Source organism: Phacochoerus africanus, chromosome 7 (genome assembly GCF_016906955.1).
Source record: "Phacochoerus africanus isolate WHEZ1 chromosome 7, ROS_Pafr_v1, whole genome shotgun sequence".
Taxonomy (NCBI): domain Eukaryota; kingdom Metazoa; phylum Chordata; class Mammalia; order Artiodactyla; family Suidae; genus Phacochoerus; species Phacochoerus africanus.
Window position 1 is genome coordinate 84,524,510 of NC_062550.1, and position 18,812 is coordinate 84,543,321.

Below are 18,812 nucleotides of genomic sequence, written 5' to 3' on the forward strand. Positions count from 1 at the left end.
ACCGTATCTATACTATGGGATTATTTTGAGGATTAAATCCATTACTACACATCAGGTACTTGAGGATAGTATCCAGCATATAGTAATCACTCCGCATGTATTAGCTGTTTTCATTATTATTACCCTATGGAAGGAGAGAGAGAGAGGGCCAAGGAAATGGGCCATTCCAAGAGAGGAAATGGCCTCTCTTACCTGAGAGACGGAGATGGTAAGTGACTCCCCTTGGAGGGAAGTAGCATTTGGGGTCGATTTCAGGTTTTCCAGAAGCAGCTGGTGGCAGGCGATCACATGATACCGAAGAACCTGGGGCATCAGGCCCTGCTTGTCCCAGTTCTTAATCTGAAATGGATCAGAGGGTTCCAGCTGGAGCCAGGAGCCTTCCGCTCCAACTTTCCCTTTGGCTGTCTTCTCCTCCAGACTCTCCCCTGCACCTCTGTCCTCGCCCCGACCCTGGAGAGCAGGCAGTCAAGGCGGCCTTGCAGTCAGGGTTACAGGTCAGGGACTGTGCAGGCAAGAGGGAGAAGTGTCCTAGTTCCTTTTCTGCTTCCACTGAAGACTCTCTGAGTAAAAGAGAACTTGGAGTTGCTCTGGTCCAGCATTTCCCAGCACATGTGTCAAGGGCCCCAAGTCCTGTGACATGCTACTTGAGAAAGCATTTTCTTGTGAGAAATGCTGGATAACACTGCACAGGACTTTTCCTCTCTCGCAGAGGTGCCTGGGCCAGACATAAAGCTTGAGGATGGAAACGACCCCTTTTCCTTATAAACACTCCTTAGCTGTAAATCGAAATGCCAACAATATTAACTATAAGGTCGGTGTAATAAAAAAATCCCTCAAGGTTATCATTGTTTCATAACTCTTCTGATAATTTTAAAAAGATATCAAATGTCAAATTTTTTTCAACACTTATTTTTGTGTCCCTGCTTCACTGGCGTCCAAAACACAGGCATGGAGAAGCAGTGCGTGCAGTGGTTAGGGAGGCAGGTTCTGGAGTCACTTTTGAGTCCTGGCTCCACATTTTGCTCATCATGTGAGCTGGGGAATGTTACTTCTCTCAGTACCTTCCACTGTTAAATGCGGATGACAACAGTGTGCAGTTTACTGTGTTGTCATGAACACTGTCATGAGTTAATCTAGGCCAGGGACTAGAAACAGCTCTGGCACACGAAATAAATGTTTGCTGCATTACTATATATTAATGGATAATGCAGCGGACAAGTCCAAGGGAACGTTAGACACTAAAGGCTCTGATAAGTCCTGCAAGAAAACTTATTGATATGGTATTAATTCAGCATTCCTTTTCATTCCTTTTTGTGTGTGTGGGAGGGAGAGGTCAATGAGAGGTTTGAATTATTTAAAAATTGTTGGTCTTTTCCAACCTCCTACCCTATTCAGGAATGTCCTGCAGAAAGTCTCTGGCCAGGGGTTATCTCCAATCCACTTGAATGCTTCCCCTGATAGGGGTCCCTATGCTGAGAGGCAGCCCCTTCCATTGCTGGTCAGCTCCAGCCGATCCTAAATCTCCTGCCCAGAAGTGTCTTCAGTGTTGGCTCCAGGGTGATGCCTGAAGACCATGCTCCAGTCCCCAACCTCTCTGAATCGCTTCTAGCTTCTTGCTTACCTGGGGTTCCGCGTCAAAGGCTGCAGATGAAGGTGCGAGAACGGTGAAGGGGCCTGGACCAAGCAGGTCACGTATAGAATGCTCCTGTTGGAAAGAAGGTGGGGGCCTCATGCCAGGTACTTAACATAAGTACTCAAACAAACTGCGGAGGCGGCAGAGGGGAGTGCAAACTGGATGGGGGACCCTGTGTCTTATTTCGTCTTAGATTCAGAGTCACTCAGATTCCTTCACATTGAGGTAATGGGTATTTTTATCTGGCTCTAAAAATAACATATGCTGCCTGTATTAAAGCTTTGAAAATACAGTATAAAGGAGAAAATAACTACCCATAATCCCACCCTCTAGAAGTAACTCCTGTTATTTCTAGGTAATTTTTTTATTGTCTCTTCCACATACTAAATAAATGTTTTACATGATCGGGATAATGATACAAATATAAGTAATAAGATGATTTACTCAGCTGTTCCAACTGTCTTCTTGCCAACGCTGAGATCCTATGGTTACTTATGTTTTCTTCTAGATTTTACGATTGTATTCTTCTAGATTTTTTTATCCCTTGTTCTTCAATATCTCTGGAACATATTCCAATGTATGAGGTGCTAAAAGGCCTAGCAATATTTTCACCTAGAGAATTGAAAAGTGCCAACTGCCCCAGCAATGCTTCTTGTCCTCATGGGTATGTTGGCAGATTTTTCATACGCTACAGTCTTACAACAAGCTAGTGCAACCCTTATTCCGCTCTTTTTCTTTTTTCAGCTGCACTTGCAGCATATGGAAGTTCCCAGGCTAGGGGTCAAATCAGAGCTACATCTGTGACCTATACCACAGCTCGTGGCAATGCTGGATCCCTAACCCACTGAGTGAGGCCAGATATTGAACCCAATATCCTCACGGACACTATGTCAGGTTAAGACCTGCTGAACCACAATGGGAACTCCTTATTCCACTCTTTTATGCTGCCCACTTGAGGCCTGAGAAGTTCACAAGTGACCAACACAGAGCCCATTCCAGAAACTGAGGTTCTTCTGGTTTCTTTCTACCTTCACCTCCTCTGAAGGTTACAGATTTATCCTCTGTCTTGAGACCCAACTCATCTTATTCTTACCTGCAACTGGAAGTAATACTGGGAGGTCTGGGGGTTCTTGGGAAGCTCCTGGAAGCAGAGACAGGGAAGATTCACTCGCTGTGTGTGAAGTACACGCGAGAACAGCACAAGGACAATTCCCCTCAGATCCAGAGTAGCTACCGTCCTTTCCACAATGGGCCTTTTAATTAAAACAAGCCCCATCTGTAGGCTCACAGTATGTGTTCAGAATGACCATGTGGACATACTGTGAGTTCCAAAACCTTTTTTTTCAGAGTCACCATCGGATTGACCACAGGAAGGTTCAGCCATTTCCAGAAGCACTTGAGCTTTCGGAACATTTTTAGAAGGTCAAATATTTTAAAAATCATTATAGGTTTAAGGGAGATTTAGTTTCTCTATCAACAAGAATATCTGATCAGCCAGAATGCTCTAGTTCCTCTTTAAACCAAGTAACAGAATCTTCACTTTATAACAGGTGGAAATGCACAAGCATCACTCACAGCTCATCCTTTATGCGCACACAGATGCTCCCGCGCCTTCCTACGCATAACACAACCACCCACATCGCGGTGGTGTCTTTGAGTTACCGTGTGCTCTGTGCCTGCTACACACATTATATTACTGAAATCTTTTTTTTTTTTTTTGGCTGTACCTGAGCCATATGGGCATTCCCAGGCCAGGGACTGAACCCTCGCCACTGCAGCTACCTGAGCCTCTGCAGTGACAATGCCAGATCCTTAACCCGGGATCTGTGGCCCAGCCAGATCCCTGTGCCACCAGGGAACCCCTCACTGAAATCTTATAGCCACATGTTGGGGTTGGTACCATTATTATTTTATTTTATAGTTGAGAAAACAGATCCACAGAGAGGTTATGTAATCTGCCCAAAGTCACAGTACTAACTGGCAGGTATTTCTGACTCTAGAATGAGTCACTGATTCCAGGTCACGTGAATTCCCATGAGGAGCTAATATTTCTTTTCACTGCCCATTTTCATAAAAAACAGGTTTTTACATTTTTTTGCTTATAACAAAACTCTTATATATTCCTTGGCTTCCTGGATTCGTCACCCAGGGAGGAAAATATAGTTTATTTTAAGGAGATGTGTTACCTGATGGATGTTGCCACGGCAGGTAAATCCATCCCCAATGTAGTCCGGTTTGCAAGTGCAAGTCCTTCCGTCTTGTCCAGTGTGATTGCAGAAGGCAAATTTACTACAGCCACCATTTTCCTGGTAAAATTTCCAAGGAGTAGGGGAGAGGAATCAAACCGTTAATTTGCCAGCTCTGCCAATACTCACAAAGCAGTTCTGGATTGAAATTTACCTTTTGTCTCACTCTGACTGGTTTGCATGATTTGTCCTTTTCCTGAACTTGCCCTCCACTCCCTGCAGCTAAAAGGGCCACCACATTCACCCAGCCTTATTACAGGCGCATCTCATTTTACTGCACTTCAGAGATACTGTGGTTTGAACAAATTGGAAGTTTGTGATGACTCTATTGTCAGATGATGGTTAGCAATGTTTAGCAATGAGGTATTTTTAAAGTAAAGTATGCACATTGCTTTTTTTTTAGACAGAATGTTAGTGCATACTTAGTAGACTATAATATAGTATAAACATAACTTTTATATGCACTGGGAAATGAAAAAATTCTTATAACTTGCTTTATTGCAATATTTGCTGTATTTTGGAGGTCTGGAACCAAACTCACAATATCTCTGAGTTCTGCCCATGTCCCAGGATGGCGGGTCCATCCCAGCAGATCTCCAGCCCTGTACAGGTCAGCCCAGAGTTGCCAAATGGGAAATTTCTCAGAACCTCGGGGTTAACTGTGAAGGCATCAGTCTTACTGGACACTTGCTAGCTTTAGGCTAACCTCTGATGTCATCATAACAAAGGTTAATGGTCATTAGTTGGAAGGCAGGCAGTATAAACCAGACGGAACACTGTCACTGTCTTCAGAGAGCTTATCAACTGGAAGATGGGGCAGAGCCCTACAACATGAACAGAGCGGAGTACAGTTCAAAGCCAGCATCCCCGGAACACCAAGGAGGGCTCTGCAGCCTAAGACACGTTCCTGAGGGAGGACAGGGTGTAAAACTCAGGGGAAAAAAAAGATCTGATACGGATGAGCAGAGAAGGAGCTTGACTATCTTAAGGGCTGGCTGTACAATCTTCCTTTCCACCCCACCCCCATCCCAAAGTACTGGGGGACCATGCGATTTTGGCCCAACGGGACGTACCGCCCCAGATGCTGCCTCAAGCTGACACAGCTTAGTGAGCCGCTGAGGAAAGCTGAGTCCTGCATGACCATCAGTCATCTCCTAGGGGCCCTGGATGTTCCGACTAGACACCCTGGTGCTGACACCCGGCCTGATCTAACAGCACCGAGATGAATTCCTGGTCCCACCTCAGGTTCATCTCAGTCAAAGCTTCGGTCTAGGCGGCTGGGGTGACCTCCCACCACTTCCGTGCTGCTCTGTACACCGGTGATCTGAACACACAGCCCAGGCTTCCTGCCCTCACAGATCACTGGCACCTTCCCTGTACCTTCTGAGCATCGCAGCTTGCAAACTCCCACAGCCCCCGCCTCTTCCCAGGAAGCCTTCTTAGCCTCTTACTGAAGGGTGTCCATCTCCTGTTTCCCTGCGCCCTTCAAGGGAATCTGTTTTCCTCCCTTACCCCACGGTTCATGACCCAGGGCTGGGACAGCTTCTGTCTTACTGTGCATGGCTGCTTACAAACCGCTTCTAGCCCCCGCATCCGTTCCAACCCCCAGCTGCCCCAGAACACATGGACCCTACAACCCCCGTTCCTCCTCTTCCATCCTAGCAATGGCACCTGGATCGCTGGCTTTCCCTCCACCCCCGTCATCATCCTTGATGGCATCAACATCCCTGTCCATGGCCTCTACCCCCACTGCACGCCCTCCCTGCCCTCCTACTGCCACTGCCTCGACCACTCTTGACTTTATCTCAACATCAAAGTGAACTGCTCCTAAAAGCTCCATTTCAAGCATTCCGCTCTGACCACCAACTTTCGTCATTTCAATTTACCTCTTTTAATGTTGCCGCTCCATCCTCCTTTGACCCAGAGGGACCTCCCCTCCTCTGAGTCCCTCTCTGCTCTCTCTCCTCCAGTCCTGTCCACGCATGCACCCTCGGTCTCAGCACAGACCAGACAGCAGGGCAGAGCACTGCGAATGCCACCCTGCTCCCCTGACCCCCAACACCATCCTTGGCAAAGCCCCAGCCCACCTGGGCTCACTGCTGGCCCTGGGCTCATCCTAACAGGTGGGGCACCAGTGGAGAAGGCCATGATCGTGAGCTGTCTGGACCCCCTTCAAAGTTGTGCACACAAACACCACACTTCCACGCTGCTCCTGCACGTGGGATTTCTCCCTCTGGAGAAGGCACGTCTCACCTCCGCCTCCCTCCTCGACTCTCAGTCACGGCCCCTTACTCTCAGTTGAGGAGCTCAACTCAGATCTCGTGGAGAGAAGCACCTCATCTTCTTCAAGTTCACCCCTGGCCTGGGCCTGCACCTGCAGACTCTGCTTTCCTTACCGGATGAATCAACTAACAGCGAACTCAAGCACCAACTGACCAATCAATGATGCTAAGTGTCAATCTCTTCCCCTCCGTGTAAACGCTTTAGAGACCTGGCTGCCTTTTCGCCGGCAAGTTCCCCAGGGCCCAGAGAAGTGTATGGTGTCCAGTGAGCAGCCGCTGGCCTAGGTGTGTGTCATACTGTGCAGGGTGCCCACTGCGGGTATAGACATGCACACGGTCTCTGTCCTCACAGAATTAACAATTCATCGAGACTGGCCAGACAAGGATACCTTCGGGTTAATTCACAGTAAAGGGCCACATGAAGTGGTGCCCATGAGTGACTCGCTGACTAACTGAAGCAATGGTCTCACTGAACTACCTACCTACCACTTACCTTCCACTGCCCTGCTCCCACCCGAGGCTCACCTCTCCGCCTATGGGCGCTGGGTCCTGTTCCTCATGCCCACTCATGGTCTTTCCTCAACAGCCCCCTCCTCTCCTTCAGGATTAGTTTCTTCTGTCTACTGGATTGTATTCATCAGCATAAAGACACGCCTCGCTATGACTCATTTTGCAAGAAACCAAACTTCCTTTCTTCTTGAAAAGAATCCAGTGGGTGCTGGCAGTCATGGATCCAGACGAAAGAAAGTGGCCATGAGTTAATGATTCTAGCACCCAAGTGTCAGGTACATGTGGGATCACAGCATGAGGTGCCAAGACAAGGTGCCCCTTTTAAAAGAACGGAGGAGTTCCCGTCGTGGCTCAGTGGTAATGAACCCAACTAGTACCCTTGATGACTTGGGTTTAATCCCTGGCCTCACTCAGTGGGTTAAGGATCTGGCCTTGCAGTGGCTGTGGTGTAGGCTGGCAGCTACAGCTCCGATTTGATCCCTAGCCTGGGAACTCCCATACACTGCAGGTGTGGTGCTAAAAAATAAATAAAACAAAATAAATGGAAAAGGCTGCTGAAGAATTGCTGATAGAATAAAGCCGACCACGGGTCCAGGGGTAACACCTCCACATCCCAGCCCCTGCTCTGCAGCTTCTTCCTTACCGTCTCTACACAGTCATGTCACATGGGACATGGTCTCCTGGGGAACTCACCAGACCAACATGGGGGACAGTAGGGACCGTGCTTGGAGAGAAAGGGCTCTGCCCACAGTGGGAGGCTCTCGGGTGGGCAGTGGTATGAACCAGGAAGGAGGTGTATGGACTGGGCCCCCGCCAGGGATCGGCGCCTTGCAGGAGGAACAAGCCCCACGAGAAGGGGTCAAGACAGATGTGAGCCGTGCCCTGTGATCCTGGGAAGGGACTCTGCTCTTCCTGGTCTGCACTGGGTTGAATGGCGCCCCCTGCCCCGCCCAAGCTCTGTCCACCTGCTAAGCCGTGGTATCCGTGAGCGTGACCTTGTTTAGAAGTCTACAGATGCGACTAAGGATCTCAAGATGAGATCGTTCTAGATTAACCAGAGGGTCTTAAGCCCACCGGCATCCTCAGCAGAAGAGGAGAGCCAGACACAGGCTGAGGCCGTGTGCAGCCAGAGGCCGAGTTTCTCTAACACGGCGGCTGGAACCCGAGGGAGACGCAGCCCAGAAGCAGCACTTCAGGGCCCCGCCCCTTGACAGGGCGCCGCACTCACCGTTAAGCAGACGTCGATGAGCGTGCAGACCTTCCCGTCGCCAGTGTACTTCGCCAAACAGTTACAGACGGCCTGTCGGGGAGGAGAGGGAAGTGGGTCATTTCGCAGACAGGTTCTGCTGGCCCTCACGCGCGAGGTCTACACCCGTGGTGGTGGCTAGACGCTTCCCCCGGGGTGGGTAGCGGTAGGTATCTGTTCTAGGATGAGAGCCGTCGCCTTGCACTTCAGCACAGTGGGACCTCCTCCATATCCTGCCTCTGCTGCCAGGAGACCTCAGGGTTGTTATTATTTTAAACTTTCTTGGCATGTACTGGTTACTTCTATCTGGTGCAGAATTTTCCTTGTGTTTTTCGTGCACTGAACATAGCAAAGCAAGGGTTGCCCAAGGGTTCAAAGAGTGTGGCTTGAAAAGCTATTGCTGTAATTACACCTATGTTTACTCGTTCTTCAAGAATTTTGGTGTTATTAAAATAAGGTACACGTTAAACTATGACTTGAAAGTATAGATCTCATATCAAGAAACAGCATTTTTGTCGAAAAGGAACTGGAGAGACTCTAGTCAAACCTACTCATTTCACATATAAGGATAAATCCAGAGGGCAAGTGACTTGCTGACAAAGCTCGTGCTGCTAAGAGAGACAGAAACAGGACTTGTCCTAATATTATTTTTTTTAGCTTGGTCACCTTATTTGGTTAGTAGTCTTCTCAGCTCTCGGGTCTTTTGTCTTTGGTTGGTAATGGCCCAGTTGCAAGGCCGCTAAGCTACACTCCCACTGTGCCCTTGCTCGTCCCACCCGTGCTGAGCCAGGAGAAGCTACAAGGTGGCTTCAGACCACATCAGATGCACACGTGGAAACAGTCAAACCCACTGTCGGGCCAAGTCAGTTGGGGGCTTTTAACTGAAGGAGGAAGCTGACAATCGCCTAGTTCACCTCCGCCCCCCCACCGCCGGTGGCATGTGCTCAGGCACCCGGGCCATGGGTGTGAACAGGGCTGACACCCAGCTATCTCTAGTCACCGAGCTCTGCGCCTGCAGGAAGGGACATTGGCTCATGAGTCTGCCCCTGAGCGGTGGCTTTTCTAACCCACAACAAAGCCTCTTCTCTGATGTCTCCTTGTCAGACCCCAACTGCATGGGTGGGGTGAGGCCAGCCAGGGCTCCTCCTCCTTTCCAAGCAGGACGGACCCTGCTATCTGCTCAAACCTCTGCCAAGACACCCACCAGCTGCCCCTCGTGGGCTCAGACTCCATGGCAGAAATCAATCCCGCGTCCCTCTCGCTGCCGTCTAGGGCTGGAGGAGCACTTGCAGAGGCTCTGAGCACCAGAAGCATACAGGGTTTCCCCACTACATAGGTGGCTTGAGATACGAACTCTACAGAACCCCCAAATATGTTTAAGTAGCCCTGCAGGGACTATTCTAGTTTCCCCCATGACTGTCTGTGTAAACACACACACAGCTCTTTCAAAACAAGCTGGTTTTGGAGTTCCCGTCGTGGCGCAGTGGTTAACGAATCCAACTAGGAACCATGAGGTTGCTGGTTCGGTCCCTGCCCTTGCTCAGTGGGTTAACGATCCGGTGTTGCCGCGAGCTGTGGTGTAGGTTGCAGACGCGGCTCGGATCCCGCGTTGCTGTGGCTCTGGTGTAGGCCGGTGGCTACAGCTCCGATTCGACCCCTCGCCTGGGAACCTCCATATGCCGTGGGAGCGGCCCAAAGAAATAGCAAAAAAAAAAAAAAAAAAAAAAAAAGACAAAAAAAAAGCAAGCTGTTTTTTTGTTTTCTCGTTTTTTGGACTCTTGGGGCACCTACCCGGTCCGCCCACCGGGAGACCTGGCAGTGTCTCTGAAGGGCTCAACAGGGTCAAGGGACCTTTCCCTGGGAATGTCACATTATCACTCAGTGTCTGAAGTACTTTTCTGCTTGTTCTCAATGTGAGAGACTGAGGAAAGCTAAGATCGGGTCCCCAAGCCTCTAGCTTCCCTGTTGGAGTCTTTCGCCCCTTGACCTCTCCCCTCCTGTGTGCTGGACCCTCACATTTCCCCACCTCCCCAAACCTGCTCCCTGAGGGTCCCAGTGTTGGGGGTAAATGACTGCCAGAGGGCTGAAAACTTCCGCTGTGGTATATGCATGGCTGAGCCTCAGGCCAAAAAGATTCCAGGCAACAGAAAGCTAAAAGAAAAGGGAGATTGCTGCAGACTCTCCAGGTGTTTCTGGAACCTTGTGGTGTTTGCAGATGTCCACATGTCCGTACTTGCTCTAGGGAAGTCCCTTCTCCTATGTACCCTGTGTCTCCCACCCCTCCCCCAGTTCTCCTCCTTCCCAAAGGATGGCCTCTTGGGGAATTCTTTCAGAATTTCCTCTCATGTATTTATTTCGTGCTGAGGTTCCCTAGAAGTGTGTTCTCAGCCCCTCTCCCTCAGGCCTTTGTCTAAACACCCAGGAATTTGCTTCTAGGAAAACTTAGGCCCCCGGAGAGGCAGCGCTCACCTGGTTAGGTCCCGTCTGCGTGCACTCTGCGTGCCTGTGACAGCCACCATTGTTCTCTAAGCACGGGTTGATCTCTAAAGCAAAAAGCAACACCAGGTATGAGAATCAAGCCTCAGGAGTTCCCGTCATGGCGCAGTGGTTGACAAATCCGACTAGGAACCATGAGGTTGCGGGTTCGGTCCCTGCCCTTGCTCAGTGGGTTAAGGATCCGGCGTTGCCCTGAGCTGTGGTGTAGGTTGCAGACATGGCTCGGATCCCGCATTGTTGTGGCTCTGGCGTAGGCTGGCGGCTACAGCTCCGATTCGACCCCTGGCCTGGGAACCTCCATATGCCGTGGGAGTGGCCCAAGAAATAGCAAAAAGACAAAAAAAAAAAAAAGAATCAAGTCTCATTTTCAAGTAAAGCCGTCTTTAGGGACCACCCAGGATGGCGAACTGACCAAGGGGAGCAGGTGTCAAGGTGTGACTCAGGTTTCTGACAATTCAGGCAGAAGTAACCCAACAGGGAGCATACCAGATGTGGTTTCTCAAAATCGACGCCTCTGGGATGGGACTGGGCCAGCTGAGGCATGGCTGTGGGCTTGAATCTGTCCCACTGGATGAATGTGAGTGTTTGCAGTCAAGGACTTGAAATAATAGAATTTTGCAGTCCAATTCAACATGCATGAATGAGGAGTGTAGGAATTTTCTTTAAAAAACTGTTTGTAACCATCCTAATGGGTTCAGAGAAGACTCATCAGGAGAGGCTAAATTTAGCAGGACATTTTGATGAGGAGCAGGATATTTCTGTGATGTCAAAGCATCTCCCGGCTGATTGCTAATTAGCAGCAAAAGGGAAAGAAGTAGCTATACGGGAGAGAAAGAGGTCAGCACCTCGACTGAGTGGTCAAAAATTAAAGGCGGCTGGAAATCGTGAGCCTCCAGTGTGATATCCTGGGAAGGGTGCAGTATCACTCGTGTGATATCAGGTCTGGAAGGCAGACTCTGAATGTAACCACGAAAAAACATCAGACCCAACTCAAAACCAAGGACATGTTATAAAAAAAAGCTGGACACGGACTACGTCCTTTCAAAATGTCAGTATCACAAAAGACAAAAGCAAGGTGGAGGAACTATCCTAGATTTAAGGAGACTAAAGAGGCATGGCATTAAATGCCGTGGACAGTCCCAAACTGGATCCTGCACTAGAAGAAACAAATGTCGAAAAAGCACATTATTGGGTCTATTGACAAAATCAGAATACAAATGGTAATTGGACAAAACTATTATATGAGTAATAAATAATTTACCGAAGTTCTAACTGTGCTGTGGTTATGTAAGAATCTATCTTTAATCTCAAATACACTCAAGTGTTTAAGGATAAAGGGAATGTGATCTACTTATCTATCTTACTGGGTCAAATGATTCAGAAAAAAATGTGTATATATGTAAAGAGCAAGTGATAAAGCACCTGGGACAAAACGTTAATAGTCAGTGAATCTAGGTAAAAAGGAAGCGGGTCTTTTTTTGTGCTATTCCTGCAAATCTTCTGTATGAATTTTTTTTTTTTTAACAACTAAAGTTACAGTTCAGATAACTTACGATGGCATACCTCTATAGTAGCCATTAAAAGAATGATTTGGAGGTACATATTTTTAGGGAAAGTTGTTCTTTTATATTACTAAGCACAGTAAATACCATGTAGCCTGATACACAATTTTCTTTTTTTTTGTTTAAAAAATCATGTGTAGGAGTTCCCTGGTGGTCTGGTGGTTAAAGTTATCAGTGTTGTCACTGCTATGGCTCGGTTTTGATCCCTGGCCTGGGAACTTCCACATGCCATAGATGTAGCCAAAAAAAAAAAAGTATATATATATATATTATATTTATATATTTATATATATATTTAAATATATATATATTTATTATATTTTATATATATATATATTTTGCTATATATATATATATATATATAGAGAGAGAGAGAGAGAGAGAGAGCAAAAAATGGGGTCATACAACAATAGTGAAATGGTACCTCTAGGATTTTTCCCCTAGTATGCATGCATCTGTAATTTTTTCTGCAGTGATAAATGTGGTACTTGCATAAAAAATAACTAAAAAATATTTTAGAATTAAGTTACCATCATAATTAATCAGAAGAAGTTTCTGTCTTTTCTCTTTTCAAAGTGATTTTTGGAATCACACACCTTTATACCCCTGCGGTCACATTTCCAAACCCCCAAACCCGCCCATCCAGACAAACTGCAGATGACCCCAGCAGTGGCCTGTCCCAGTAAAAGCCCACACAGGAGCATCATTTGCAGGGCTCTGACTCTTCAACCATCCTTCCTGACAGGTGAGGGGTGACACCTACCTAGGCACACGATGCCATCACCAGTATAGCCTGCCTTGCACACACATTCTCGGCTTCCTGGGGTGGTTCTTTTACAGATGGCCTTGGCAGAGCAACCTCCATTGCTGATCTCACAGGCATTGATTGCTATGGAAGGAGAGAGAGACAACATGGAGCAGAGAGGGGACGGGGGGAAAACGATGCCTTTTTACTTGAGTTATTGAGAAATGGAAGATATTTCAAAATGGCAGGCGCTGGATTAAATATGGATAATTCGAAAGAAAGCAAAGTGCCAGATGTCACTTGTGAATTCGACCAAACATTTAAAGAAGGATAAATATCAAAATTTCAAAGACTTTTCTAAAAACTGAAAGAGGAGGGAAGACTTCCCAATTCGCTCTATGAGACCGGTATTACCCTGATACTCAAACCAGACAAAGCCATCACAAGGAAACTACACACTAATACCCTTCATGATGCTAGACACAAAATCCTCAAGAAAATACTTGCCAGTCAAATTCAGCAACATATCAGTAGGATTATATACCATAACCAAGTGGGATTTGTACAGGAATACAAGATGGTTTAACATCTAAAGCTCAATTAATGTAATACATCGTATGAATAGAATTAAAAATAAAAACATGAGAATCTAGTAGAAGGAGGAAAAGCATTTGTCAAAACTCAATACCATTAGTCAGAAAAACACTCAACAGACTAAGAATAGAAGGGAACTTCCTTAACTTGATAAAGGATATTTTTCTTTTTCTTTTTTTCTTTTTGTCTGTGCCTTTGGCACGTAGAAGTTCCCAGGCCAGGGATGGAACCCGAGGCACAGCGGTGACCATGCCAAGTTCTTAACCACTAGGCCACCAGGAAACTCCACAGATATTTTTCATTTATGAAAACCATACAACTAAAATCATGCTTAATGTGAAAGACAAAAATGCTTTCTCCCATGATCAGGAATAAGACAAGGATGAGCTCTTGCTACTTCTGTACAATACTGTGCTGAAGGTTCTGGCCAAGGCAATTAGACAAGGAAGGAAGAAAAGGCATCAAGATTGGAAAAAAGGTAAAACCACCTCTTTTTGCAGATGACTTGATCTTGCTATGGAGAATCCTGAAGAACCCACTAAAAACAATTTGGATTGATAAACAAGTTCAACAAGGTTGTAGGACACAGGATCAACAGTCAAAAGTCAATCGTAGGAGTTCTCTTGTGGGGCAACGGCTTGGTTCACTGCTGTGGTATGGGTTTGATTCCTGGCCCAGGAACTTCTGCATGCCATGGGCACAGCCCCCGCCCCACCCCAAAAATCAATTATATTTCTATACAGCAGCAATGAACAAATTGAAAGTGAAATTTAAAAATGATTCCATTTAGGAGTTCCCGTCGTGGCACAGTGGTTAACGAATCTGACTAGGAACCACGAGGTTGCGGGTTCGATCCCTGGCCTTGCTCAGTGGGTTAAGGATCTGGCATTGCCGTGAGCTGTGGTGTAGGGTGCAGATGCGGCTCAGATCCCATGTTGCTGTGGCTCTGGCGTAGGGCAGCGGCTGCAGCTCTGATTAGATCCCTAGCCTGGGAACCTCCATATGCCGCAGGAAGCGACCCTAGAAAAAGCAAAAAAAAAAAAAAAAAAAAGATTCCATTTATAATTGCGTCAAAGATGGAATTCACTTAACAAAGTATAAAACTTATACTCTGAAAACTACAAACATTGTTCAAAGAAATAAAAGACGCCCTAAATGATGGAACTACATTCCATGATCATTAATAGGAAGAATTAATGTTAAGGTGGCACCATTCCCCAGATCTGACCTACAGACTCCATGTAATCTCTGTCAAAATCCCCGCTGACTTCTTTACATGATTGACAAGCTCATCCTAAATCTCATACGTAAATTCAAGAATAGTCAAAATCATCTTGAAAAAGAATGAGCAAGGTTGGAAGACTCACACCCCCTAATTTCAAAACTTACTACAAAGCTTCAGCAACAAAGGCAGTGTAGGATGGGCACGAGGATCTATACAGTATTGAATTAACAGTCCAGAAATAAACCCATACATCTATGGTCAACTGATTTCCCGCAAAGTTGCCAAGATGTTATTTCAATGGGAGAAAGAATGATCTTTTCAACAAATGATACTGAAATAATTGCATATCCATATGCAAATGCTATGAACTGGACCTTACAATACACACAGAAATTATTTCAAAATGGACCAACGACTGAGATCCATTTAGAGACCAAGTGTGTGTCTGAGTCTTGGCTTGGCCTTCACTCACCATGTGACTTTGGACAAACCACGTAATTTATATGACCTTTGGGGTCCACCTATACAGGTTTATCACTTACAGATTTGGATAACGTATATGAAAGTGTTACAGAAATGTTGATTATTATATTGTGTCTTCTGCTTCTTCTATTTTCCCCCAAGACGGGGTGGGGGGGGGGGAAGAGAAACACTGCAGTTATTTGCCTTTTCCAGCTGTTTTCACTGGCATGCTGTCCACATCCCACCACAGGGAACTTCTGGGGCAATTCCCAGGATAAGATGGTCTAAAAAGCAAATTGGTGTGATCATTGTCCGGATCCACCACAACTGGACTGAAGCCTGCCTGGACGCCGTGCTCAAGAGAAAAGCGTTTCTTTCCATTGGTCTCAAACCAAATGTGTATTGGGGCCCATAAGGGTGTTATTAGCTTACATCTACTGAGTGCTCAGTGCCAGAGGTGTTCTAAGCACCTCACAATCCTATGGGGAGATTCTCTTATGATCTACAACTTATAAGTGACAGAATGATGCAAAGAGCAGTCAAGCAACTTCCCCACGGTAGCACAAACTCTAAGAATACAGATTTGAACTTGGGGAGTCTAAGGCCAGGGCAGTTTTTAACAGCTGCCTCATTCTGCCATTTCATCCCCAGACCACTCTGTGAGGGGGAGAGTTTCACATGTACTTTACAAATGAGCTAAGGGGGTCTGCAGCGGTTCAGAGACCCACCTAAGGCAAGGCGGGGGGAGGGGGGGGAAGAACCTGGACTCAAGTCCCCCATGCCCATGACACACCCTAGGACAGCCAATCAGTGTGGATTTTTTTTTTTTTAAGCTCTCCAGGGTTTCCAATTGTGGCCAAGGCTTGGAGAAGAGAACAGATGCAGTTCACATTCCAATAATACCAAGGCCCACCAGTGAAAAGCAGACGTCCTGCCTCCAGGTGTGCAGTTGCCCTGCTGCATCCAGTTCACTGTGGGCTGGTAACAGCTGCCCATTTATCCTGCAGGAATCTAGATCTCTCAACAGCTTAGGCTAGTCTCATCCTCCCCAGAAAATTCCTTCTTCACTTGCCTGTGCAGACCGTGCCATTCCCTTGAAACCCTGCTGTGCATTTGCATGAGGCTGTGCCATCTGGATTGAGCAGACAGCTGCAATGAGAAAGGATAGGCAGAGTTTGTAGAAAAACGCATGGCACCCCACCATGGGACTCACGATACCCTTTCATCCCCAGCATCCTGACTCTTGCCTCCGTGAGGCACTCAGAGGTCCCACCTGAGGCTTGGGAGGAAAGTCCATTCCCAGCACAGCCTCACAGCTAAAGCTGCTGTCCTTCACTAGGCAGAGTATGTGCATGTAAGCACTGGCCCAAGGGTATGGAGGGTAGCTGCCCATCTTTGCAGAGCTTCCTGTGTGCTTGGAGCTGTACTTCATATGTTACTTCATGTCAACTACATAATACCCAGTTGCCCTAACAGAATACTGTCCTTATTCCCATTGACAGATGATGAAACCAAGGCCCAGAGGCACTAACTAGTTGATGCAAGGTCACACAGTAGGTGGAAACGACTGAGGCTGATTCCAGGTCTCATCACTGGGCTTAAATTTTTTTTTGGTCTTTTTGTCTTTTTAGGGCTGCACCCGTGGCATATAGAGATTCCCAGGCTAAGGGATGAATTGGAGCCACAGCTGCCAGCCACAGCCACAGCCACAGCAACGTGGGAATCGAGCCACGTCTGTGACCTATACCACAGCTCACAGCAACGCCAGATCCTTAACCCACTGAGCAAGGCCAGGGATTGAACCCACAACCTCATGGTTCCTAGTCGGATTCATTTCTGCTAACCTCATGGTTCCTATTTGGATTTGTTTCTGCTGTGCCACAACGGGAGCTCCTACTGGGCTCTTAATTAATTAACCATTAAGCCTCTGTGGGAGTTGGGAGTATGAAGTTCAATTACAAAGAATTAAGGCTTGGCTGTGAGTCACGAGTAAGGCTTGATGAAATTGAAGATTACTGGACTCCCTCTACTTCTGTGAAAGAGTCACTGTGCTTGAACTGGGGTAACAAATGGCATTTTGTCAGCATGCCAGGTAACTCAGGTGGCAGGTTGTTCAAAAGGCTGGCTCTGACAAGCCTCATTTTTAGTTTAAATTTATTATAAATCCTCAGAAATGGCTGCAGGACACTACTTCCCTAACAGTGGGGTCTGGGTGAACACATACTATTAGGAAAAAAATCCCCCTTACATCACCCACAAAGGAGGCCCAGAGAGGACATACTTGGCACTGGTGTGGCAGGTCCCATTGCAGTTGTCTTTTGTGATTTCTGAAAAAGAGAACCAAATGCTGTGTCAGCCCTTCTTTCCTAAACCTCACTCAAGTACTTTCTTTTAGTAGTTGGTGCTAGGAAAAGATTTATTTTCTCAGACGTAAGTGTTACACATCGTGTGAACTATGTATAACTATGTAACCATGTAAATCCCTTTTCACCTTGGCTGCTAGGAAGCTCAGAGCCACATTTGAAAGTCAAATATACTCTTGGAGCGTCTCCTGTGTGCCAGGCCCTGTGCTAGGTGGTGAGGTACCCTCCTTGCACATCCCTCCCTGGGGCTTGATTTTCTATTTTATTTATACTTCCTACATTCCTTACTCTTTCTAGTTTTTTCATCATTTGTTACAGAGTGATATAAACAAGCACCTAATTAAAATTATATAATTATAATATGAAGGGTTTTTTTGTTCTGCATGAGCAAAAATAGCATAGACCTGCATGAAGCAGTACCTGCACAATCACCCCCCCCGGCACCATTTTCCTCCTGAATCTGCCCACCATCTATAGGTAGTGGACCCTCCCTCCCTCTCCCTTCTTCTGCATATCTAGTTGCCTCGTGCTCTTCATTCTAGCTCATTTAAAACCTGCCTCTGTTTTTCCTGCCACAGTTAGGCTGCCACCTTAGTTCACATTTTTGTCATTGGTCTCCTGAAAACTTGTCACAGCCTCTAGACTGTTCCCTGTTCTTTTAAATGTGGCTGGTCCTCCCATGTGCCAATGCTCTTATAAGTATGTAAATGACAGTCAAGGGTAATCTGTGACACAACAGATTTTCCCAGATTTTCTCTGGCTGTCAGTCTATGATCTATTCAAGGGATTCCCCCAGGCTGTCCTCCTGTTAATGTGACCCCATTGCTTCTGCTTCCCTCTCCCAGGCCCTCTGAACTCTGCTCCACCCACTAGCATTTGATATCTTCTGCCCTAGGATGTCTTCTTGAGACCATTCACACTTTAGAATCTAGCTTTTCAACCAAATCTGTGTTCCCTTGATCACAGCATCATCTGGATCTTTGGGTAAAAAAAAGACACTCCTTTAAAAAAAAAAAAAATCTGCGGCATATGGAGGTTCCCAGGCTTGGGGCTGAATCAGAGCTGCAGCTGCCAGCCTACACCACAGCCACAGCAATGGGGAATCCGAGCCATGTCTGTGACCTACACCACAGCTCACAGCAATGCCAGATCCTTAACCCACTGCGTGAGGCCGGGGATCGAAACCGTGTCCTCATGGATGCTAGCCAGATTCAGTTTCTGCTGCGCCACAATGGGAACTCCCAAGACACTCCTTCTGACAACCTCACATCCCTGGAGCCCTCACTGGCTGGCAGGCCTCTGTGACTCCTTCCCAGCCCCAGCCCTCTGATAGCTGCTCCCAGGAGAATGCTCTCCAATCTAGAGTCAGAATGATCTTCCTAAGGTGCAGACCAGGTCAGATGGCTGCCCTCCTCAAAACCCTTGAAGCCTTCCTGTTGCCTTCAGCA

General features: G+C 46.9%; 1 protein-coding gene across 1 annotated transcript in view; it reads right to left on the bottom strand.

The window, feature by feature from the left end:
- The window catches only part of STAB2 (stabilin 2), a 163,627-nt gene that overhangs the window by 31,917 nt on the left and 112,898 nt on the right, over nucleotides 1-18,812 (bottom strand). The window contains 9 exon segments of the mRNA XM_047788161.1: nucleotides 193-339; nucleotides 1,622-1,705; nucleotides 2,727-2,774; nucleotides 3,820-3,939; nucleotides 7,900-7,971; nucleotides 10,387-10,460; nucleotides 12,739-12,864; nucleotides 16,074-16,150; nucleotides 17,283-17,328. Coding sequence (XP_047644117.1) covers nucleotides 193-339; nucleotides 1,622-1,705; nucleotides 2,727-2,774; nucleotides 3,820-3,939; nucleotides 7,900-7,971; nucleotides 10,387-10,460; nucleotides 12,739-12,864; nucleotides 16,074-16,150; nucleotides 17,283-17,328 — 794 coding nt within the window.